This window comes from Oncorhynchus tshawytscha, linkage group LG10 (assembly GCF_018296145.1).
Source record: "Oncorhynchus tshawytscha isolate Ot180627B linkage group LG10, Otsh_v2.0, whole genome shotgun sequence".
Classification (NCBI taxonomy): Eukaryota; Metazoa; Chordata; class Actinopteri; order Salmoniformes; family Salmonidae; genus Oncorhynchus; species Oncorhynchus tshawytscha.
In genome coordinates this window covers 56,878,795-56,902,420 of record NC_056438.1, presented here as the reverse complement: position 1 = coordinate 56,902,420, position 23,626 = coordinate 56,878,795, and the positions used below count along the sequence as shown (strand labels likewise).

General features: G+C 41.1%; 2 protein-coding genes and 1 long non-coding RNA gene across 3 annotated transcripts; all 3 read left to right on the top strand.

Moving 5' to 3' along the window:
• Positions 1-1,515: 1,515 nt before the first annotated feature.
• LOC112260486 lies at positions 1,516-1,966 on the top strand. Its single transcript, XR_002955023.1, has 2 exons — positions 1,516-1,594; positions 1,776-1,966. It is a non-coding gene; the product is annotated as an uncharacterized LOC112260486 (long non-coding RNA).
• Positions 1,967-5,836: 3,870 nt separating this feature from the next.
• LOC112260483 (tyrosine-protein kinase Lyn) lies at positions 5,837-17,757 on the top strand. The gene is made up of 13 exons (XM_024435631.2): positions 5,837-6,017; positions 8,979-9,115; positions 9,517-9,571; positions 9,737-9,842; positions 10,024-10,122; positions 10,292-10,395; positions 10,518-10,667; positions 11,073-11,225; positions 12,837-13,019; positions 13,184-13,260; positions 15,382-15,535; positions 16,309-16,440; positions 16,862-17,757. Exons 2-13 carry the CDS (start codon positions 8,984-8,986, stop codon positions 17,062-17,064), a joined length of 1,548 nt encoding a protein of 515 aa, XP_024291399.1. The 5' UTR covers positions 5,837-6,017; positions 8,979-8,983; the 3' UTR covers positions 17,065-17,757.
• A 341-nt stretch (positions 17,758-18,098) lies between these two features.
• Positions 18,099-23,347, top strand: LOC112260482 (uroporphyrinogen decarboxylase). The gene is made up of 10 exons (XM_024435630.2): positions 18,099-18,281; positions 19,023-19,135; positions 19,289-19,368; positions 19,461-19,523; positions 19,731-19,928; positions 20,177-20,338; positions 21,185-21,319; positions 21,729-21,829; positions 22,072-22,138; positions 22,606-23,347. Exons 1-10 carry the CDS (start codon positions 18,259-18,261, stop codon positions 22,765-22,767), a joined length of 1,104 nt encoding a protein of 367 aa, XP_024291398.1. The 5' UTR covers positions 18,099-18,258; the 3' UTR covers positions 22,768-23,347.
• Positions 23,348-23,626: the final 279 nt, after the last annotated feature.

Sequence of the window (23,626 nt, the reverse complement as noted above, 5' to 3'; positions counted from 1 at the left end):
ATAGCAACACCACAAAATAAAAAGCTTTAGATGTGCCAGGTGAACCTGCAACCACAACACATCAATAACACTTTACATAAGATCTTCTCTAAGCATTACAGGGATATAGCTCTGAATATATTCAGCAACACCTCCCCCGTAAGCATTCCTGTATTTTCTATAGATGTTATATCCTTGTATTGCTGCTGCTTTGTCATCAAATTAAATATCAAATTGAGTCTCAGAAGTGGCTAATATACACTATATATACAAAGGTATGTGGACAGCTCTTCAGATTAGTGGATTCAGCTATTTCAGCCACACCTTTTGCAGACAGGTGTATAAATCGAGTACACTGCCATGCAATCTCCATAGACAAACATTGGCAGTAGAATGGCCCGTCCTGAAGAGCTCAGTGACTTTCAACTGGGCACTGTCATAGGATGGCACCTTTCCAACATGTCAGTTTGTCAAATTTCTGCCCTGCTAGAGCTGCCCCGTCAATGGTAAGTGCTGTTATTGTGAAGTGGAAATGTCTAGGAGCAACAACGGCTCAGCTGCAAAGTGGTAGGCCACACAAACTCACAGAACGTGTCCGCCGAGTGCACAAGCGCATAGTGAGTAAAAATTGTCTGACCTCGGTTGCAACACTCACTACCGAATTCCAAACTGCCCCTGGAAGCAACGTCAGCACAAGAACTGTTCATCGGGAGCTTCATGATATAGGTTTCCATGGCAGAGCAGCCACACACAAGCCTAAGATCACCATACACAATGCCAAGTGTCGGCTATAGTGGTGTAAAGCTCACCTCCATTGGACTCTGGAGCAGTAGAAATGCGTTCTCGAGAGGGATGAATCAGTTTGGTGGATGCCAGGAGAACATTACCTGCCCCAAGTGTAAAGTTTGGTGGAAGAGGAATAATGGTCTGGGGCTGTTTTTCATTGTTTGGGCTGGCCCCTTAGTTCCAGTGAAGGGGAATCTTAACACTACATTCTAGACAGTTCTTAGCTTTCAACTTTGTAGCGACAGTTTGGAGAAGCCCCTTTCCTGTTTCAGCATGACAATTCCCCCGTGCAGAAAGCGGTCCTCACTAATGCTCTTGTGGCTGAATAGAAGGAAGTCCCTGTAGCAATATTTCAACATGCAGTGTAAAGCCTTTCCAGAAGAGTGGAGGCTGTTCTAGCAGCACAGCGGGGTGGGGCTACTCCATAATAATGCTCATGATTTTGGAATGAGATGTTCTACTTTTGACCATGTAGTGTATGAATGTTAGCGAGTTATTGATTTCATTAACCTTATTTCTAAGGCTAAATATATTAATATGGGCTATTTCCAGCCCTTTCCTGGGTAGCTTATCTGAGAAAGATATAATGTGGAAAAGAGCAGTCAAAGCAAGAGAAAAAAGTATACATTCAACAGTCCATGAATCAGTTGGTATTTACTATTTACACGCATTGTAGCATTCTATTATATTGTTGTGGAAGACTTGAAATGCCCTCTAACAGACACAGTTGTTTTCCTTAACTGTTAATACTTTTGACATTTTCAGGTTGTCCAAAATGAAATCCAATAATATTGTGTACTTCCTGCCACTTAATGCAGACATGTATCAGGTAGGTTATATGAACAAGTGTCACTTGTCCTTGATTGTCCACCCCCTTCAGGTGTCACTTTTTTCCCCCTAGTGTATGTATCCCTGTGTTTCCTGTCTCTCTGTGCCAGTTTGTCTTGTGTGTCCAAGTCAAGCACTGTGTTTTTCCCGTGCTCCTGCCTTCTCTATTCTCTTTTTGCTAGTCCTCACAGTTTTGACCCGTGCGTGTTTCTCGGACTCTGTACCTGCCTGCCCAACCATTCAGCCTGCCTTGACTTCGAGCCTGCCTGCCACACTGTACCTACTGGACGCTGAACTGGTTTTGACCTTTTGCCTGTCCACAACCATTCTCTTGCCAACCCCTTTTTGGATCAATAAACATCTAAGAGTCCAACCAACTGCCTCCTGTGTCTGCATCTGGGTCTCGCCTTGTGCCCTGATAGACAAGTAGAGGAGTATTGGTTGTTTGCATCTTATTTTGATTTACAGTCTTTGTGCATGCTAGTCTTGCTTGGCTAATCGTCTACCATTGAGTCAAGATGTACAGTGCATTCGAAAGTATTCAGAAATGCAAACATTTCTAAAAACCTGTTTTTCCTTTGTCATTGTGGGGTGTTGGGTGTAGATTGATGAGGATGTTTGTTGTTTAATCCATCCAAAATAAGGCTGTAACGTAACAAAATGTGGAAAAATTGAAGGGGTCTGAATACTTTCCGAATGCACTATATTTGTTGATATTTCAGTGTAAATTACATAACAGTAATAGTCTGAAGGCCTTTAGAGGTGTGAAGTTTCTGCAGGGCCTCTTATCTGGAGGAGGATAAAGGCTACGTCCCAATTCTCCACCCTTCTCCTAAAGTGTGCACTTGCACACTTCCCATTTAACAATGGTGGGAAGTCCCTCCAGACAATGCTTACACCAATCCATTGCTTTTAAATCCATGACGGGTAGTGTGCAAGTGCATAGTTTGGCTGAAGTGTGGAGAAATGGGACTTAGCTGTAGTCAGAGCCGATGATGCCAGGCGTCAGCCTGCCCTGCTGAGCCTGTACTGAACGTGTTCTTGGGAATACCCATACTTCTCCTTTTTATTTAGATGACTTCCCATTTCTGTGCTCTGTGCTATCCAGTGGCCTGGGGCTGTATGTGTTCACACTGTCAGATCACAGGCTCCCAGAGCAGGAACAGGCCTCATACTGTAGACCTCATTGATATTGTATTCTGCCACCATCATGTATTTTATCAGCAGTGTAACAAAGCAGGCCATCACCTATTTGGTAATACATTGACCTGGTTACTTAGCAGTGGGAGATCTAGCTATAGCCTTTTATTGCATATCTACTACTATAAAAAGCTAAGTCCGTGTTTGCTGTTATTAGAAGATAAGAAGTATACTGAGTATAGAAAAAGTATGTGAACCCTTTGGAATTACCTGGATTTCTGCATAAATTGGTCATAAAATTTGATCTGATCTTCAACTAAGTCACAACAATAGGCAAACACAGTGTGCTTAAACTAATAACACACATTATTGTATTTTTCTTGTCTACGTTATATGGAATTGAAACATTCACAGTGTAGGTTGGAAAAAGTAGGTGAACCCCTAGGCTAATGACTTCTCCAAAAGCTAATTGGAGTCAGGAGTCAGCTAACCTGGAGTCCAATCAATGAGACGAGATTGGAGATGTTGGTTAGAGCTGTCCTGCTCTATAAAAAACATTCACAAAATTTGAATTTGCTGTTCACAAGAAGCATTGCCTGATGTGAACCATGCCTCAAACAAAATAGATCTCAGAAGACATGCATAAAGCTGGGATGGGATACAAAAGTATCTCTAAAATCCTTGATGTTCATCAGTCCACGGTAAGACAAATTGTCTATAAATGGAGAAAGTTCAGCACTGTTGCTACTCTCCCTAGGAGTCGAGGTCCTGCAAAGATGACTGCAAGAGCACAGTGCAGAATGCTCAATGAGGTGTCAGCTAGACTTACAGAAATCTCTGGAACATGCTAACGTCTCTGACGAGTCTACGATACGTAAAACACTAAACAACACTTCAACTGAAGAAAATACACCTGACCTCAACCCAATTGAGATGCTGTGCATTGACCTCGAGAGCAGTTCACACCAGACATCTAACCATTAGGCTACCCTGCCGCCCCAGTTCTCTGCTGCCAATGACTGGAGCGAATTGCAAAAATTGCTGAAGTTGGAGACTTATATTTCCCTCACTAACTTTAAACAACAGCTACAGTATCTGAGCAGCTAACCGATCGCTGCAGCTGTACACGGCCCATCTGTAATAGCCCATCCAATCTACCTACCTCATCCCCATATTGTTTTTATTTACTTTTTTGCTCTTTTGCACACCAGTATTTCTACTTGCACATCATCTTCTGCACATCTATCACTCCAGTGTTAATTTCTATTTTTCTATTGTGTTATACGTTTGTTTATTCCATGTGTAACTCTGTGTTGTTGTATGTGTCGCTTTGCTTTATCTTGGCCAGGTCGCAGTTGTTAATGAGAACTTGTTCTTAACTGGCCTACCTGGCTAAATAAAGGTGAAATTAAAAAAAAACATTAAATCCAAGGGTTCACATACTTTTTGCACTGTGAATGTTTACACAGTGTGTTCAATAAAGACATGAAAATGTATAATTGTTGGTGTGTTATTAGTTTAAACAGACTGTGTTTGTCTATTGTTGTGACTTAGATGAAGATAAGATCACATTTTATGACCAATTTAGGCCGAACTATACTTTTTCTTGCCACTGTATATAGAGCTAGCTACATTGGCCCAAGTCATCAGTTGATCAATTGATACTACTTGACATTAGATAATGGCACTAGGCCCCTATTTATTTTATATTAGTGAGTCTAGTTCTTTGTCTGTTTCATTCTCTATAACCAGAGCCTAGGGGAGTCTGGCTCTGTGTGTGGCCTTAACTGTTACTGTCAGACCAGTGTGGTCTAGCCAAATGGAAGCTTACATGTCAATGCACAGAATAGTTCTTCTATTTTGAAGACGTGCTGGCTACTCTGTCAAGAATAGCCTTGGCAGTTTTGCAGTGATACATGTTTTACTCTTGATTTTGATTGAAGAACACATTTTCTTGGATGATCTATTGTTGTATTAAAGCTAACCATGCCATCTTACTTTGCCCTGTTCTCAACATTGGCTTTTTTTGTGTGGACATTTTTGTTTACATGTTAGCTACACACTGGATATACATTTGAGTCATTTAGCAGACACTCGTATCCAGAGTGATTTACAATTAGTGCATTCATCTTAAGATAGCTAGATGAGGCAACACGTATCAAGTACATTTTCCCTCAACACAGTATTTATCAGCATAGTCAGTGCTTGGAAAATATGACATGGTCATCAGGCTTCAGCAAATAGACAGTCAGCTGAATGAGGACCTGTTCAAGTTGGCCTCAGTGATGCTTGGGTCAAGATATGTGTCTCTCTCTCTCAGTGAGCTCAGCACCTGCTGGGCAGGCACCCTGTATCACAGCAGTGACCAGCCCTGCTGTTTGCAGCCTGGCCAACAGTTAAACCCTATTGATTCTGCATCAGTTGAGCTGATGTGTTGATAGCTATTAAGATATCTCTATGACACTGACACCGAAGCCTCCCACTGGGGATAGATGCCAATTCAACATCTAGTCCACGTTGGTTCAATGTAATTTAATTGAAATGACGTGGAAATAACGTTGATTCAACCAGTGTGTGCCCAGTGGTCTGGGCCTGCCTACCGAAGAAGAGCATGCGTATCTAAGCAGACAATAAAAATAACATATCACACTATCATGTTTTTCAGACAGCTATTATATTATTTAGTATGTCTTATGATGTCACTAGATTGTTTGTTTTTTTGTCTATTTTTTAGCTTGAAAAAGAATATTGGCCCCTGCAGAATTGCAAGAGACACATGGCCACATCCTTATTTCTATTATCTTTTTGGGAAATTAATATATTGTTTTGGCTGACTCTTCATCATACTGCTTCTCACTAATAACAACACACAGGCAGTAGTTCCACAATGTCCCCTCTGTCCACTTCATAAATTGTAGTGTCTTTGACTTTATAAAACAAATAACCAAGTGTAAGGTAAAGGGTATGTAGTAAATATATGACTTTGACCTCAAATTACCTGTGTAATTAGCATGATGTTTGAAGATGTTGGACACTCAAATGTGTTCAGTTGTGCGCTATTATGCAAATACTTTGGACGAATGAACATTGTACCAGGAAGTTACAGTAACAAAAAAAATCCCGACAATTTAACATATGAATTTCCTCATTCTGTTCGGTGAATGTAACAGTCTATGACAGTCCATTCTCGGCTCTAATGAAGAGCAAGACATACGAAAGTTACGGATTACAACTACTTTTCTTTATTTGGCTAAAACGCATCTATAACTAGTGTAATTTGACAGGTAAGTCTCGTCTATATTATGGCATTGCACCTCTATTCTATAGCCTAGCTGTTAAAAAAAAAGTTATCAGCAGTTTAAAAAAAAAATCAAGCATGACTTCATTTTTATTTCTATAGACACTAGGCTAGTCCGTTTATTTGGCTAAATAGTCCACATTTTATGTTTTAAAAAATCGTGATACGATCCACATAGTTTAGTGCGCAAGTTTAAATTGTTCTGAAACCTTTGTCTAAAGAAATTGGTGTGTGTACAAACTTGGCGTAGCCTGTATTTTCAATTTGGGATGTTTTAAGCGTGGACATATTATTACCCCAACGTATGTGTTTTAAATAAAGAATTTCAACTGTAGACTGCACTATGCAGCTTGCCTAGTAAACCTGATCCCAGTAGCGTTGATACATTGTCCGAGGCAACAAGTCTGCGGTGGGAGACTTCTATGCAATAGGTTCCTATCACCACCTCGCTCACACTTCACAATGGTGTGATGGACATTCCTGTCGTGTGCACGCCCACACGGGCTGTGCCCTCTAAAGTGTATGAGGCATGGTCTAAGTGTGTTTTTATGTATTCAACATTATTAAATGGAATTGCATTTTCTGCATTGTTTAACCAACTTAACTCATATAGAAAATGGAACATTCCTTGACCTAAATAACACCAGACAGAAATACATGCAGAGGGTTTTTCACTTTTCTGACAAAAGACAGTGGCTGGTCAAATGAGGAAGTGTACCGAAGCCACAGTAGCACATATCCTCTGTATTTGTCTTCTTCTACGCTGTCTGCAGCCATTTCCTGGCTGTCATATAAATAACCAGGCAAGGTCAGCCTCAACACTTGTGACAGCCAGAGCCTGAGACCCAAAGGACCCAACAGGGTTGTTTTCTTATCACAGATATCTTGGTTAATGGTCTAATGCATTGCCCATATCATCCAACAACAGTGCATTAGTACAACCAAATGCTACGGTTCACAATCAGACGTCCATCATATAAACGCAACATGTAAAGTGTTGGTCCCATGTTTCCGGAGCTGAAATAAAAGATCCTATAAATGTTCCACAGGCACAACAAGCTTATTTCTCTCAACCCAGACCACGTGTAACCACGTCAGCCCAGGACCTCCACATCCGGCTTCTTCACCTGCGGTATAGTCTGAGGGGGTGCTGAGGATTATTTCTGTCTGTAATAAAGCTCTTTTGTGGGGGAAAACTCATTCTGATTGGCTGGGGTACTCATTCTGATTGGCTGGCTGTACCCTTGACTCGGCAAGGGTACAGCCATGGGTGGGCCTGGGAGGGCATAGGCCCACCCACTTGGGAGCCAGGCCCACCCATGGCTGTACCCTTGCCGAGTCACGTGAAATCCATAGATTAGGGCCTAATAAGTTTATTTAAATATACTGATTTCCTTCTATGAATTGTAACTCAGTCAAATCTGTGAAATTGTTGCATGTTGCATTTATATTTTTGTTCAGTATAGTTTCTGAACTGGTTTCCATTTGGGGTAAATTAAATACAAGACTAAGACAAATGAATGGTGTGCCTTTAAGCTGTTAGTTGGCCAGAAAGAAAAACTGATCAATATTTTTATAGGGATCCGAAGTTTGAGGAAACAGCAAAGGAAGAAAAACACCTCACACTCTGATAAAATCAATTTTAATTTTGACTGGAATAGTTAATAACAAATACATGTTTTCCCTCCCTCAGTTTTAGTGACCCACTGGTTTCAGATCAAACGATAGGCCTACTGTGTTAATTATATTATTTTGTAGCTCTTGATATAAGACGATATCTGTAACTTATAACTGAAATCATTGGAGAATTCTCCTGGACACTGAGCATTGGAGTGTCATGAGAGTGTCATTGGAGTGAGTAAATGTGTTTTGACACAGGAAATCATGTGTTGCCCCTGATATCAGTGAACCAGCTGTACAACCCTGTTTCCTGCCGGTAGGTTACAAACCGCGGCTTGTATCGTATGTATATGGTATTAATGTACTGTACATAGAAAAGCATGTACAGATCTAAGATTGTTACCTTCACAGTATTGTTGTTATACTCAACCACTGCTGCTCCAAACTCCACGCACATGTGTGTATGTGTGTGTGTGTGTGTGTGTGTGTGTGTGTGTGAGAAAGAGCGTGTGTGAGAGAGAGAGAGAAAGATACTGATTTACAACCACTGCTGGTTGTATATATATAAAAACCCACTCTCTTCTATTTTGAGATGTAACTTAATTTTCAATCCGCGCTGAATCAAGTGGTGTTGTAGTGTAGTACAGTAAAGACCTCAACTCCCCTGAGCTATCATGTCTAACTGATCCCAGCTGTTGAGACAGAAAGAGCCTAACTCAAATATCCATAGTTAGTGCCTACAGGCTTGTTTCTCAGATATGTGTGCATGGTCTGAATATGAAACCCTTTTTAATTTCCAAGCCGAACAAATCAGGACTTAAATCAGGACTTATCAGGACTTGACAATGTACAAACACTGTTAATGTTTGTGAATATTATAAACGTTAAATTAGCGAGTGAGGTTTGATCTGTGTTAGGTTGCAGTGCTGTTGATGTTAAGGCAAATAAATAGGCACAGTTGAATCCTGATCAGTGCACTTTGATTAATTATCAACTCTGTTGTGCACTGTCATTATGACATAGATCGAAGCCATTACATTTATCAGGACTTCTTAGCTACTGTATGTATTAATAAGTCATTTGTGTTTATGAACAGTGGTCATGTGTACAGTAGGTCTCACACACACAGCCACACTGTCAATGTTTATCTATGTTTGATTTTGTTTCTTGATAATCATCTGGGTTACGTTTCTCGCCACTCATTCCTTCATGGCCATTTTGTTGGAATATTGAAATGATGAATAGCAAGCTTTGCTCAAAATTCTATGTGCCCATCTGTGGTTTTAACCAATGGAAAAAAAGTTAACTTCTGTGTCTTTCCCAACAGACAACATGGGTTGTAAAAAATCCAAGCTAAATGACGGTCTGAATGGAGGTGTGCTTGATGGCAAGAACCAACGGCCAGTACGTCCCGACCAAACTGTATATGTGAGAGATCCCACCTCCAGTAAACCAAATGCTACAGTAAGTAGTACTGTAGTAGGAAACAGTATTTATTTCGTAGTGATTATTCTTGTAGTGATTACTAATGTACTGCAAAAAAATCCCTGACCTGGAAACAATTGACACAAATGGTTCAAGTGTGTTATTAATGAATCTTTGAAAATTGAAAAAGTTACCAAATTATCAATGTTTTTATTTAAATGGACCCAATAGCACAAATGTCAATTTCCAGCCCTCTCTCTCTTTCTCTTTCTCTCTCTCTCTCTCTCTCTCTCTCTCTCTCTCTCTCTCTCTATTTCATATGTTCACTTTAGATTATCCTTTGATCCAAACTACTGTTCATAGATTAGCACAATGAAACCATAACAACATTTGGAAAACTACTGTTCAGAGTAGTGATTTGAAATCATCTCTTGATACAGAGTAACTCACCTCCTGGAGGTCTCCTGCCTGGTCAGGTATTCATGAAAATGGAAGGTATGCTTGTTGTATTTCTTTATTGCACATTATTACAGTAATATTTGATGCAGGGCAAATATTGTATGGTGGTTCCATTTCTTCTGCAGTGCATTGTGCAGTGCATTATTCCAATACTATTTGATTGCAGACAAATGTTCCCACTGTCCCTCTTATCTCACACAGAGCAATCTGAGTCTGGTAAAATAGTTATTGCACTATACCCATATGATGCAAAACACAAAGACGATTTGGGATTCAAGAAGGGGGAAAGGCTTAAGGTTCTTGAAGAGTAAGTGCCTGTTCTCCATATTTGAGTGTGTTAGATTTTATACATAAACCAATCCAATGTAGGACTAAGAGGAATATTGCTTGTTCAAGCATTTTATAAAAAGATAATAGTGTCATCATTGAATAGGTATATTCTTGTTGTGCCCCTTTATTGACATCATATGAATCAAAACTGTTCTCAGGCATGGTGAATGGTGGAAGGCTCAGTCTCTGACCTCTAAGAAAGAAGGGTTCATACCCTCCAATTATGTTGCTGAGGCCAATACCATGGAGACAGAGGAGTGAGTGTCGACATCACAATTACTTTTACACATTCCTCTCAGAGCCAACAAGGTTTTCTATTCACTGTTAATAGATGCACATCCTGTAGCTGTTATTTTCCATTCATTTCAGGGGAAGATTGGATTTCTAATTTGTGTCACTATAGTATTGTTTTTCTGTTCTGTGTAGATGGTTTTTTAAGGATATTACAAGGAAGGACGCAGAGAGACAACTTTTGGCGCCTGCAAACAAAGCAGGATCTTACCTCATTCGTGAGAGTGAGACATCAAAGGGTAAGGACCCACTGGAGAAACAAAGTCTTTCTAAGGAAAATAGATGGTCCATGAATCACTCTATTGTATTTGGATGTCTGAATATATGAGTATAATTCCGATGTGTTTTTTCTCTTCACCAGGAAGTTATTCCATGTCTATTAGAGATGTGGATGCCCAAGGGACCGACGCTGTGAAACATTATAAGATCCGGATGCTGGATAATGGAGGCTTCTACATCTCACCTAAAATCACATTCCCTGACATTGGCAGCATGATAAAACATTATCACAGTGAGTACCACTGTATTGGAGCCCACCTGTAATATGACACAAACTTAAAAATTTTACAAGGCAAAGTTAAGAACAAATTCTTATTTTCAATGACAGCCTAGGAACAGTGGGTTAACTGCCTGTTCAGGGGCAGAACAACAGATTTGTACCTTGTCAGCTCGGGGGTTTGAACTTGCAACATTCCGGTTGCTAGTCCACCACTCTAACCACTAGGCTACCCTAGTGGTATCTTACTTGGTTACTCTTCCCTTTGACCAATTATTTCCATAAACTCTTCTTGGCTTCTTTCAGATTTAAACTTTCAACTTCTCTATTCACTAAAAGTGAATAAAGAATATCTTGTCTAAAGAATATAGTAATGTCACTCTGCTATGTCTCAACATTGGTTTGTTGTGTGCTTGCCAGAACAATCGGATGGTCTCTGTCGAAAGCTGGAGAAGGCCTGTGATAAACCCAAAGCTCAGAAGCCATGGGACAAAGATGCCTGGGAGATCTCCAAGGAGTCCATCAAGATGGTGAAGAAACTAGGAGCCGGACAATTTGGTGAAGTGTGGATGGGTGAGTCAACGAAAGAATGCTCCCTGTCTGTTGGAGGAGTGTGTTATGTATGTGTGTGTAAGTGTATAGCAGTGGTTCCCAACCTTTTTCGGTTACTGTACCACCAACGTGATTTTGCTCTGCCTGGAGTACCCCTGAGGTACCCCCTCATGTACATTTTATCAGTAGGCCTATGGTCTCTTGAGTCTTCCTAAGTACCCCCTGTGGATAGGCCAAGTACCCCCAGGGGTCCTAGTACCACTGGTTAGGAACCACTGTTGTACAGTATGTGACTGTGTGTCATTTCACCAAGAACATAGTAGTGGTGATTATCAGATATCCCAAATTAGTAAGTCATCTTTATTGTAATGTAAGTGGATGCATGAGTCATGGCAGACCTTTGGTCAGAATTCTCCATTGTTTTTGAATGGGATCACTTTATTGTGGTGTAATTGTATCAGGGTTAGGGCAGCTGAGACAGACAGACAGTCAAATGTTGATCCTACTGTCTCTATGAGATTGTGAGCAGCTGTAGAGAGTGGAGGGATGGGACTGGTACAAGGAACTGTTGGTGCTGTTATCAGAGGCATCTGTAGAGGAAATGTGAGTATGTCTGACTTCGAATTTGCATTAGATTTTGTTATTATTCAAGTCCTCCCTTCCCACACCTCAGCCTTGATGAATTGCAGGAAGTTGTCATCTTTGCAAATATCCAAATGGACTGTGGGGCTCCTGTACGGCGCTCAAGATGTTTCCTTTGTTTTCTCTGAACTCATTGGCTTTCAGGGCTTTTCCTATGGCACAGTGAGCCAGCCAGATGGAGCTGTCGACAGTCCTGCTTCCTCTCATTCACCTCTTTGCATTTGTTATGTCTCTGTAGAGTTTAGTCCCCTCTTCTCTATGAAAACGAGGAATTAAGAGGCTAGGAGATTAGAGATTAGGATGAAGTTCAGTGCTTGTTCAGCTAGCACAGTGGAAACAATCAAATTGTTGGAGACTTATGTGATAAAGAAATGCTATTCTGGACGGAGGGTTCAAAATGCTCAAACTTGTACTGAAACTCCACTTGTTAATCAGTAATATATACAGAGAAACTCCCTAGCTTGTATTTTATTATGTGCATTCCAAATAGCACCCTATTCCCTACATAGTGCACTACTTTTGACCAAAGCTCTATGGGCCCTGGTCAAAAGTAATACACTATATTGGGAATATGCTGTCATTTGGGACGTACACTTAGAGTTATTGTTTTGAATCAATGGTCTCTCTAGCAGTTCTATCATTCCCCTGAGGCGTCTTACAGTTGATGTTTGTTCAGAGTGCAGTGAAGCTGAAACATGAAAATGTATCTGTCTCAAGGCTCCTGCTGTCTACTTTTAGCTCTCTCAAACAAACACTTTTTTTCTGAACTGTTACAGCTTAATTCCTTCGTTCTATTTATTGAGTATGAACTGCACTTCACTACTCTATGTCACTGCCATTGGTTCCCTTGTTGCTTAATCGTGTGAAACTGTTTATGTGATATCTTCCAATCAAAATGTAATTCAAATAAAAAGACAAAAAGTAGGTAGCCCTAGAGGTCAGAAGACATTTTTATATACTTCATACTGTGTAAATCCCTCCTTGTTGCAGCGTTCTACAACAACACGACTAAGGTGGCAGTGAAGACACTGAAGCCAGGCACCATGTCAGCTGAGGCCTTCATGGAGGAGGCTAACCTGATGAAGACCCTGCAACACGACAGACTGGTGCGCCTCTACGCCGTCGTCACCAAGGTCGAGCCTATCTACATCATCACAGAGTACATGTCCAATGGTAAAACACCCTTCAAGTCCAATTCCTAATCATTTTGCCGACATGTTTTCATCAATACACACCATTTGATGTTACATAAGTTATATAAGTGTTCTGTAAGTCACCTCTGCACATTTTCATTGGTTTGGTTTCTATTCCTCCATTTTGTTTCTTTCCTTTTTTAGGTAGCCTCTTAGATTTCCTAAAAAGTGAGGTAGGCTGCAAAGTTCAGCTACCTAAGCTCATCGATTTCTCTGCACAGGTAATGCTTGTTCTTCTTACATCTCTATATGTCACAAGGATTAAGATTATTGCTCAACTTTACAGACATTTCCACTTCAGAAATAGATGATGATGTCAGTTTTTCCATTGGTAAACCAGAAAGAGGAATAGCAACTAAATACTATTTGGTGACGCACTTTCCAAATGAGTTGCAACAAACTAAGAACATAGAAGTGACAAGTGAAGACCATCCTGTGGTGCCTCACACACGCCTATTAAAGTATATGCCTCATGGAAGTATAAGAAATGTGATTCAACCAAACAGTCAACACACAAAATGATGATCCATAAGGTACCATTGATAACATGCCTCCCCAAAGAAGTAAACTACCTAAAAAAAAGGTCACACATTTTGAAAGGAATACACCTCATTCCATGTAGGTCAGTACACTTGAGATACTAATTAGTTCAACAGAAATTCCTAATGAACTTTAATCAGGTCTTTGTGGATTGACTGAGAGGTGTGGTCCGTTCAGGCTTGGGAAAACTGCATCTAGCCACAGTTGCACAACGTGTTAGACAAAGTGAAAGAGGATGCAGTTGGGGAAATGAAACAATTGTCTGATTACCAGATCAACCCTTTCCCAGAATGGACTCAGCCAGCTCACTTAAACATGTTGAGTAATAACCAAGTCAAATGGTTGGTAGCTAATTCAATTCTACCAAGAGGTAAAATACAAACATTAACTACACTATGTATACAAAGGTATGTGGACATCCCTTCAAATGAGTGGTTTCGGCTGTTTCAGCCACACTAGTTGCTGACAGGTGTATAAAATCGAGCACACAGCCATACAACCTCCATAGACAAACATTGGCAGTAGAATGGCCTTACTGAAGAGCTCAGAGACTTTCAACATGGCACCGTCATAGGATGCCACCTTTCCAACAAGTCAGTCATCAAAATTCTGCCCTGCTAGAGCTGCCCCGGTCAACTGTAAGTGCTGTTGCGAAGTGGACACGTCTAAGAGCAACAACGGCTCAGACGCGAAGTGGTAGGCCACACAAGCTCACGGAACGGGACCACAGAGTGCTGAAGTTTGTTGCGTGTAAAAATCACCTGTCCTCGGTTGTAACACTCACTACCGAGTTCCAAACTGCTAGCTTCATGAAATAGGTTTCCATGGCCGAGCAGCCACACATAAGCCTAAGATCACCATATACAATGTCTAGCATCGGCTGGTGGCTTAATGGAAGCAACTCCCCGCAGAAATGTTCCAACATCTAGCGGAAAGCCTTCCCAGAAGAGTGGAGAATGTTATAGAAAAAAATAAAACCATTATTTAACTAGGCAAGTCAGTTAAGAACAAATTATTATTTACAATGGTGGTCTACCAAGAGGCAAAAAGCCTCTTGCGTGGATAGGGATTCATTTTTTTCAATAAAAAAAAAAAAAAAACATAGGACAAAACACACATCACGACAAGAGAGACACCACAACACTACATAAAGAGAGACCTAAAGACAACAACATTGCATGGCAGCAACACATGACAACACAGCATGGCAGCAACACATGAAAACACAGCATGGGAGCAACCCAACATGGCAGCAGAACAACATGGTAGCAGCAGAAAACATGGTAGAAACATTATTAGGCAGAGACAACAGCACAAATGGCAAGAAGGTAGAGATAACAATACATCACGCGAAGCAGCCACAACAGTCAGTAAGAGTGTCCATGATTGAGTCTTTGAATGAAGAGATGGAGATAAAACGGTCCAGTTTGAGTGTTTTTTGCAGCTCGTGCCAGTCACTAGTTGCAGCGAACTGAAAAGAGGAGCGACCCAGGGATGTGTGTGCTTTGGGGAACTTTAAGAGAATGTGACTGGCAGAACGGGGAATGAGATGTTTGACGAGCAGGTGTCCACAGACTTTTGGTCATGTGGTGCATGTTGTGCAGCATTGCACATTTGCCATACTGAATTTTTGTCAGAAGAGAAGTCTAGTTATTAACCATTTTCAGTACTGTTTTATGGGAACGAAACGACACAAGTCAGTCGGAAAGTTTGACTAATTTGGGTCGAATGCTGAATTGAGTTTCATCTCAGATAGATAGGTACTTTATTAATCTCTGAGGGGAACTTTCATCAATTTTCAGATTGCGGAGGGAATGGCTTACATTGAGAAGAAGAACTACATCCACCGTGACCTGAGAACAGCCAATGTCCTGGTGTCTGAGAGTTTGCTGTGTAAAATAGCTGACTTTGGCCTTGCTAGAGTTATAGAAGATGACCAGTACACAGCCAGAGAGGGTGAGCCTTCCGTCTCTGCATGCTAGAATTAGTTAGTACAATATTAATACTGTACTTTGGCCATACTGTTATACATATGTGTGATTCATGTGATAACATTCATGACTGATTAATTATGCATCATGAGTTTTTCCCAAAATGATTTGTCTAGTGTCACATCTTTGGCTGAGCAAGACAGTATAGAGAAATTCCCTGTTGCTCTCTAGAGTTATTACAGTAGTGTAATTGTGTATATTTTGTAAGATCGTATCTGTAGAGACTAGTACCGCTGAGGGACATGATGTTGATGTTTATCTAAGGGACTTGGATCAGGCTTTGCATAGTGTGTTTGTTTTTTGTTATGCCAATGAGGAAGTAGAGGTACATATCAGCAATGTAAACATGCTAGAAGCAAACTGGTTATCATTGCATATTGGTTTGTACAAGTAACAGTATACGTAACAGTATAACTTTAGACCGTCCCCTCGCCCATATCCGGGCGCGAACCAGGGACCCTCTGTACACATCAACAACAGTCACCCACGAAGCATCATTACCCATCACTCCACAAAAGCCGTGGCCCTTGCAGAGCAAGGGGAACCACTACTTCAAGGTCTCAGAGCAAGTGACATCACCGCTAACTAGCTAGCCGTTTCACATCCGTTACACAAGAATGCTTCTGTCAGCAGTCCAAACATGTACTAGTGTATATAATTGTACCTTGGTTGGTTGGTTAGGCAGATAAGTGTCAAACTATTCCGTCCTCTGAATATGTGAGTGTTTGCCCATTACAGGTGCAAAGTTTCCCATCAAGTGGACAGCACCAGAGGCCATCAACTATGGATCCTTCACTATCAAGTCAGACATGTGGTCCTTTGGAGTCCTCCTGTATGAAATCATTACCTATGGAAAAATACCTTACCCAGGTAATTACATGCAACCTTATACACATAAACACACACAATACTTTCATATTTAAGACTAGCTTCTCAAGCCTGATTTCCCCACGATTTGCTGCCAAATATAGTTTGAATTAACCGTTAACATATATTTATCGCCATCTGCTGGTTAATGACAGATATTGCATGAGATCATTGAGTGGTATTCTCCAGAGAAGGACCCTGTATTTGGTTTGATGGTATTTATTGTGATGCGTTAGGAAATACCAAATACCTGCTGACTTTATTTGTATTTTTTATTTGTATTTTTTCCGCTATTGATCAACCATTTTCCCCACAGAAATAAGAATTGGTCACATTTGCTTTTTTTTCAATTTGGGTCGACCTGCATTTCAGAGTATCTGCTTCGTCTCACTGAATCTTTCTGTTCCCTTTTTCCTTTTTCAAGGGATGAGTAATGGTGAGGTGATGACTTCAGTGCAGAGAGGTTATAGAATGCCCCGCCCTGAGAACTGTCCCAACGAGCTCTATGACATCATGACCAGTTGTTGGAAGAGCAAGCCAGATGACAGGCCTACATTTGACTACATCCAGAGTGTCCTAGATGACTTTTACACTGCCACAGAGGGCCAGTACCAACAGCAGCCCTAGGAAGTCAATGTTTGAGTCCCAATAGGGCTCTGGCCAAAAGTAGTGCACTATGTAGGGGATAGGGTGTCCTTTGGGATGTACATACATCTGCCAATGTGCTAGTTTCATTATGAAATAGTCAATCCACCAGCAACAATATCAGCTATTCAGCGGAAGTAGAGATATTGTCGGACAAGTTGACTGCTTGTTTATTTGTTAGGCAAGCCAAAAGATGAATCTATGAATTCAACTTCATATTGAAGTATAGACCTGCTTGTGCATTTCAGCATTTCACGGGAAATGATCGAATAACAAATGGCTTACTGTTGACTGACTCTGATCAAACCTGTAGAATAATTATCACATTGAACAGCACAAAATAGACATTCTACCACATATTTATTATCACTTTAGCCATATCTGTTTGCCATGTTGAATTCAATCATACATTTTACCAGCACAGATGCTTACCTTTTCATCTATTACATTTCTATTTTTCTTTGTATTTCAAGGTACATTGATTTGTTTTAGCAGCTGATCTTTTGGGTTATTTTCTGAATGACAGAAATAATGAGACTAATGATTTATTTCATGTATATTTGTTGTATTGTAGGTTTTTTTTTGTTGCAATGAGATATTGATGTGTGACATCACGTGATTGTATTAACCTGAATAAATGCAAATGATCTGTATCAATAAAAATACTTATTTGCAGATGTTTTATAATTTTGGCCTATTTTAAGTTATTTGAAAAGTGTCATCAGCACTAGAAATGATATTATATGCTATCAACTATTTATCTTCAGACAAGACAAGTGGCGTTCCATGTCCTCTTTTTGTACTAGCGCTTTTCAATGAATTCCCTTCTCCATGCGATGTGAGATCTGATTTAAAATCAGATCACTTGAGTCAGTGAATTGACTTACAAAACATGAAAAGTATCAATCAAAAGATCTTATAAACGGACAACTACCGATATCACAGTGCGCAACATACAAAATTCGGGGTTCGCGAGGCAAAAAGTTTAAACGTAGCCATAGTGGTCACATGACTTTCTAAAGATGGCCGCGCCCTGTAGCCGAGGGGTGTGACATAATTTTAGTTGTACAACATTCTGGATGATAGTTAAGAAGCAGGCAGCATTGTGCCACTGACATCTAGGACACGTAAACATAATTTCTACACTTTCTCAACCATTGTATCATCTGTCCCATCATGGAAAATGACGATCTAATACTGTACGTATATTCTGTGTACCTAGTTACTCTAAAGCAAGCAATCGTTAGCCGACTAGCTAGCTTGCCATTTAGCTTGTATAGAATAATATACATTTTATTGGAAGCGTTACAAAACACTGAACCATTAGCTATCTATCCATTACGTCGACATTCAAATGCATGCAGTGTTGTTTGTGTTCTTCTCATGCTTGATTGTAGCTAGCTAGTTCTTTTTTAAATTGTGTGCTAAGAAGCTAGCTAGTTAGCTACCCACCATTTAACAGCTAACTGATCCAGGCAACTTTTCCTCAGTCACTAAAGGAACACGATGAAGACTTGCAGCATGTCACATTGAAGTATTGTCCGGGGTTAGGCTTGGTACATAAAGCATTTGTGACAGTGTCACTATGAAGTTGCATGAGAAAGAGAGAACCTGCATAATTTCATTTCAACCGTTACACAATGTGCAGCTGATAACAGAGAGGGGGGACTTATCTTTTTAGATCACATGCTCCTACAGCACTCTATAGTGGGTGGCCAACACGATAGCTAGGATAAGGGGAGGAGTAGGCCTTGCCTCTGATAAGAATATGACCTCATTGTTAAAGTGGTGAAGAATATTACTAACTAAATGTGTCTGTACCTACCTATCAACCTGTTTGAGTGAATGGGTGGGTTGGGAGGGGAAAAACGTCATGTTCTGTTTACATTGCTTTGACAATGTCTCATTCCATCTTTGACATGATATTTTGTTTTTTTTAGCCCCAAAGACTTCCCTAAGTTGAAGAATGATACATTCCTCTGTGCATGCCATGGCCAGGAGACCAATCATGTGCCTGTGTGGTGTATGAGACAGGCTGGACGCTACCTGCCAGGTGGGCCTCACGACACCCTCATATTCACTTCACTGACATAAGAGACTAACATTAACAAGCACTAGGCTAAATCAAATATGAATAGGTTGTTATTGTTTGAGGGGACCCATCCATCCTTTAATGAGTTGCTGGTATTGACATGTCTGTTTGTAGAGTTCCGTGAGTTCAGAGCTGGGAAGGACTTCTTTGAAACTTGTCGGTCACCTGCAGCCTGCTGCGAACTCACTCTCCAGGTAGCTATGCAGTACAGGTATAAAACGATCTACAAAACATCTTAGCCTTGATTGATAACGTTCACCTATTCTTTTTTGGGGTCTTCTCACAGCCATTGAGACGTTTCCCATTTGATGCTGCCATCATCTTCTCAGATATCCTGGTTATCCCACAGGTAAGAGTAGTCCTTGTCTGACAAAGATTTTTATTTGCCATTACTTTACTCACTTCAATTACAAGTGTTCTTCCTCCTTTTCCTCCTCAGTAAGAAGGTCATCTCTTTGTGTAGTATGTGGAGAGGAGGAAGCACATAACTCAGATACAGTATGAGGAATGGAACTGCCCAGTGAATGTCTGGGTGTATGTGTGTTCCTGCTACCAGGCCATGGGTATGGATGTCCAGATGGTGGCAGGAAAGGGCCCTACGTTCCCAGAGCCCCTAAAGGAGCCAGAGGACCTGCTGCTCCTGCAGCCCAAGGTGGACGTCAACAAGGAGCTGGGCTATGTCTTCAAGGCCATCACATTGACACGCCACAAACTGGATGGCAAGGTCCCTCTGATCGGCTTCACTGGTGCCCCGGTGAGATCGCACACACACACACACACATACACACACACACACACACACACACACACACACACACACACACACACACACACACACACACACACACACACACACACACACACAGACAGAGAGAACACTTTTCAATAAATAATCTATTGGTTGCTTCAATCGTCAGAAGAAAAAAATGTGTTGTATTTTGGTGTTCTTAGACTAGTGGCTTCGGTAAAGTGGCCCATATCATCATCTGTTTTCCCTTGTAGTGGACCCTAATGGCCTATATGATTGAGGGGGGAGGTTCAACAACCCATTCCAAGGCTAAGCGCTGGCTGTACCGCCACCCTGAGGCCAGCCACAAGCTGCTAAAGATGCTGACGGATGTCATCGTAGAGTACCTGCTGGGACAAGTGGCTGCTGGGGCACAGGTAAGCTAGGTATCATGGGAGATTGAGTTCCAGCTGTATCTTACTACAGTTTATCCTCAGGTGCACTGCTAGATCAGAGTTCTTGCAGATGGGAAAATTATCAGGTGAATAGAGGGTAGATCATTTTATTTACAGCACTTAATTGGACAAGGAGAAGATGTTACACTTGCCAGACGACCATTAAATATTTGATAGCTCAATATCTAGGAACTGATAGAATGTTGATTTTATTCATGCAGGTCTCTTATAGGGCCCCTGGCATAGGCACATTATACAAAAGACATACACTGAGTGTACCAAACATTATGAACACCTTCCTATTGCGTTGAGCCCCCCGGCCTCAGTTCGTTAGGGCATGGACTGTACAAGGTGTTGAAAGCGTTCCACAGGGATGCTGGCCCATGTTGAATCCAATGCTTCCAACAGTTGTGTCAAGTTGACTGGATGTCCTTTGGGCGGTGGACCATTCTTGATACACACAGGAAGCTATTGAGTGTGAAAAACCCAGCTGCGTGGCACTTTTTAACAGACTCAAACCGGTGCGCCTGGCACATACTACCATACCCCGTTCAAAGGCAGTCACATATTTTGTCTTGGCCTTTCACCCTCGGAATGGCACACATTCCATGTCTGTCGTCTCAAGGCTTAAAGATCCTTCTTTGACCTGTCTCCTCCTCTTCATCTACACTGATTGATGTGGATATAACAAGTGACATCAATAAGGGATCATATGTTGCACCTGGATTCACCTGGTCAGTCTGTCATGGAAAGAGCAGGTGTTCCTAATGTTTTGTACACTCAGTGTAGTGCTATGTAGATACATCCCCCATCCCTGTGTTTCCCCAGGCCTTGCAGGTGTTTGAGTCCCATGCTGGCTGTCTGGGCCCAGTGGAGTTCCAGGAGTTCTCCCTGCCCTACCTCCGAGACATCGCCCGTAAGGTCAAGGACCAGCTGAAGGAGTCAGGCCAGGATGTCCCCATGGTGAGCCCACACAGACTGTCATTCACACATCAACATAGACCTCCATTTTGTGGATTTTATGTCACTAGCTTTTCAAGACAAGCTTTTGTTTATCATCTCCTACGTTGTCCTTATAAAAGGCTTGCCGTTATTGCAGTGAGAAATGTTGGCCAGTGTGATGTGATATTTCACCAGTAGATGGCACTATATGGTCAGATTTGTCTCTACAGGCGGCATCTTAAATAGTCAGAAATACATGAGAGGTTTTTTTTATGCCTTGAATCATTATATAGTATGTCGTAGGTCTCAGAATCAGCAGTGTAGTGGCGGGTAAATGCAAGTTAACACAGTTCACCCAACTTTTTCTTGCCCAACAGTTAACCCACATTTTTGCCGAAACCCCCCCCCCGTCCTGTATGTTCTGTTCCAGATTGTGTTTGCCAAGGACGGCCACTATGGTCTGGAGGACCTCTCTCAGTCCCACTATGAGGTTGTTGGTTTGGATTGGACCATCGATCCACGCTCAGCACGGTAATGGACATGAACCCTTTTCACAGAAAGCAATTGATGATTATGAATCATTCCCAGAGAGTTAGCTTCCTAGACAGTCAATGGCCGAGCCAACGTTTGCAAAAGACGTTTTGTCATATGTTTAAATTATATTGGATTCACAAGTTTATCCTGTCAACAATAAAAATGGGGATGCCTGGCTTTGTCCACTGAACACCTTGTAAATGAACTCTTCCTAACGAGCCTATTGTCTCTGATTTCAGAGAGCGGACGGGAGGAAAGGTTAGTCTCCAGGGGAACATGGACCCCTGTGCACTCTATGCCCCCAAGGTAAGCACATTTTACAGTTTTAAAGCTATATGAGTGACTCAAAATCAATGGGGGCCCCATGACAAAAATACTCCTGACTGCATCATTTTTTTTGAATGCTTGATTCTCCCTGACTGTAGTTTTTTGTTTTGGAGATGGTTAGTTCTCAAAGATTATCTTATTTAAAAATATATAAGTCCATTATCCTTTTTACATACTTCATATCTGGTTTTAGTCGTTTAAGTTTACACTGAAAACGTTTGACCATTCCGAAAATGATTTTATTATATTATTTAAAAAATACATCTAGAATATTGACAATAGAAAACACAAGGTACAGAGAGATGTTTGAGTACAAAGGTACTGTACAGTACAAGCACATGACCCAGCAACCATTGTGTTCTTGAGCCAGGCACTTGCTAAGCCCGCTGCTCTTATTTATACGGCACACTTTCAAAAGTGATGCTCATTTGTCTCTGTTTCTACAGGAGCGTATATCAGAGATAGTGAAGAAAATGCTGGAAGGCTTTGGGACCAGAGGGTACATAGCCAACCTGGGCCACGGGCTGTACCCTGACATGGACCCAGAGAATGTGGGTGCCTTTGTAGAAGCTGTCCACACTCACTCTCGCCACCTCAATCTCAAGTAACACCCCCGTCACCAGGCAACATTGACCACAGTCATCATACTAGCAGAGAGCAGCGCCCAAAGAACTAAGCAACATTGCATTGGTTTATAGAGACAATGTATCATGTATTCACAGAAATCCAATCTACCAACAGGTCTTATCAAGTATGTTATCCCAGGACAAATCCGGACTTGCGCTAATCGGCCGTTTCCAGCTACAATAGTAATTTACAACATTAACAATGTCTACACTGTATTTCTGATCAATTTGCTGTTATTTTAATGGACAAAAAATGTGCTTTTCTTTCAAAAACGAGGACATTTAAGTGACCCCAAACTTTTGAACGGTAGTGTGATTTTTCTTTTATAAATAATATTTTGGTTATATTCTATAGATAATCCTTGGACAAAAGAAAAACAAAGTAGTGCACGACCTTGTAATATTTCCTATGTGTACCTCTGCTCTGTTTTTTCATCAGGTAGTTCATCTTACAACAACATGAAGGGTTTAATGTGATTATCTTGAAAGGTTGTGTGTTGGTCTCATGGCCAACTGTTGTTTGACTGTGACAAATGTACTAAAGCATAAGCACTAGTGTTTATTTCGCTCTTTGTTTTTATTCAGTCAAAAGCCTTCATCCAGGACTGTTGGTTCAGCTTGTTGTGCTCCATAGATTTGGACCTCTGCAGTTCACCAAAGCTCTCAAGGGAAGCTCCCAATTTGAGATGAATTCGCAATCCTATGTCCACACATCTACCACTATACCACTGGTGCTTGAGATTATCAGGGGAAACTCTTAAATGACAAATGAGATGTACAGTCGTGGCCAAAAGTTTTGAGAATGACACAAATATAAATTTTCAGTCTGCTGCCTCAGTTT

What these genes read in the sequence shown, in the direction of transcription:
- LOC112260482 (XM_024435630.2), top strand. Translation starts at nt 18,259, where the DNA reads ATGGAAAATGACGATCTAATACT. An exon ending in ATCGATCCACGCTCAGCACG is followed by an intron (nt 21,830 to 22,071) that starts GTAATGGACATG and finishes CTCTGATTTCAG; the next exon opens with AGAGCGGACGGGAGGAAAGG. An exon ending in GTGCACTCTATGCCCCCAAG is followed by an intron (nt 22,139 to 22,605) that starts GTAAGCACATTT and finishes CTGTTTCTACAG; the next exon opens with GAGCGTATATCAGAGATAGT.
- LOC112260483 (XM_024435631.2), top strand. Translation starts at nt 8,984, where the DNA reads ATGGGTTGTAAAAAATCCAAGCTAAATGACGGTCTGAATGGAGGTGTG. An exon ending in AATACCATGGAGACAGAGGA is followed by an intron (nt 10,123 to 10,291) that starts GTGAGTGTCGAC and finishes TGTTCTGTGTAG; the next exon opens with ATGGTTTTTTAAGGATATTA. An exon ending in TGGAAAAATACCTTACCCAG is followed by an intron (nt 16,441 to 16,861) that starts GTAATTACATGC and finishes TCCTTTTTCAAG; the next exon opens with GGATGAGTAATGGTGAGGTG.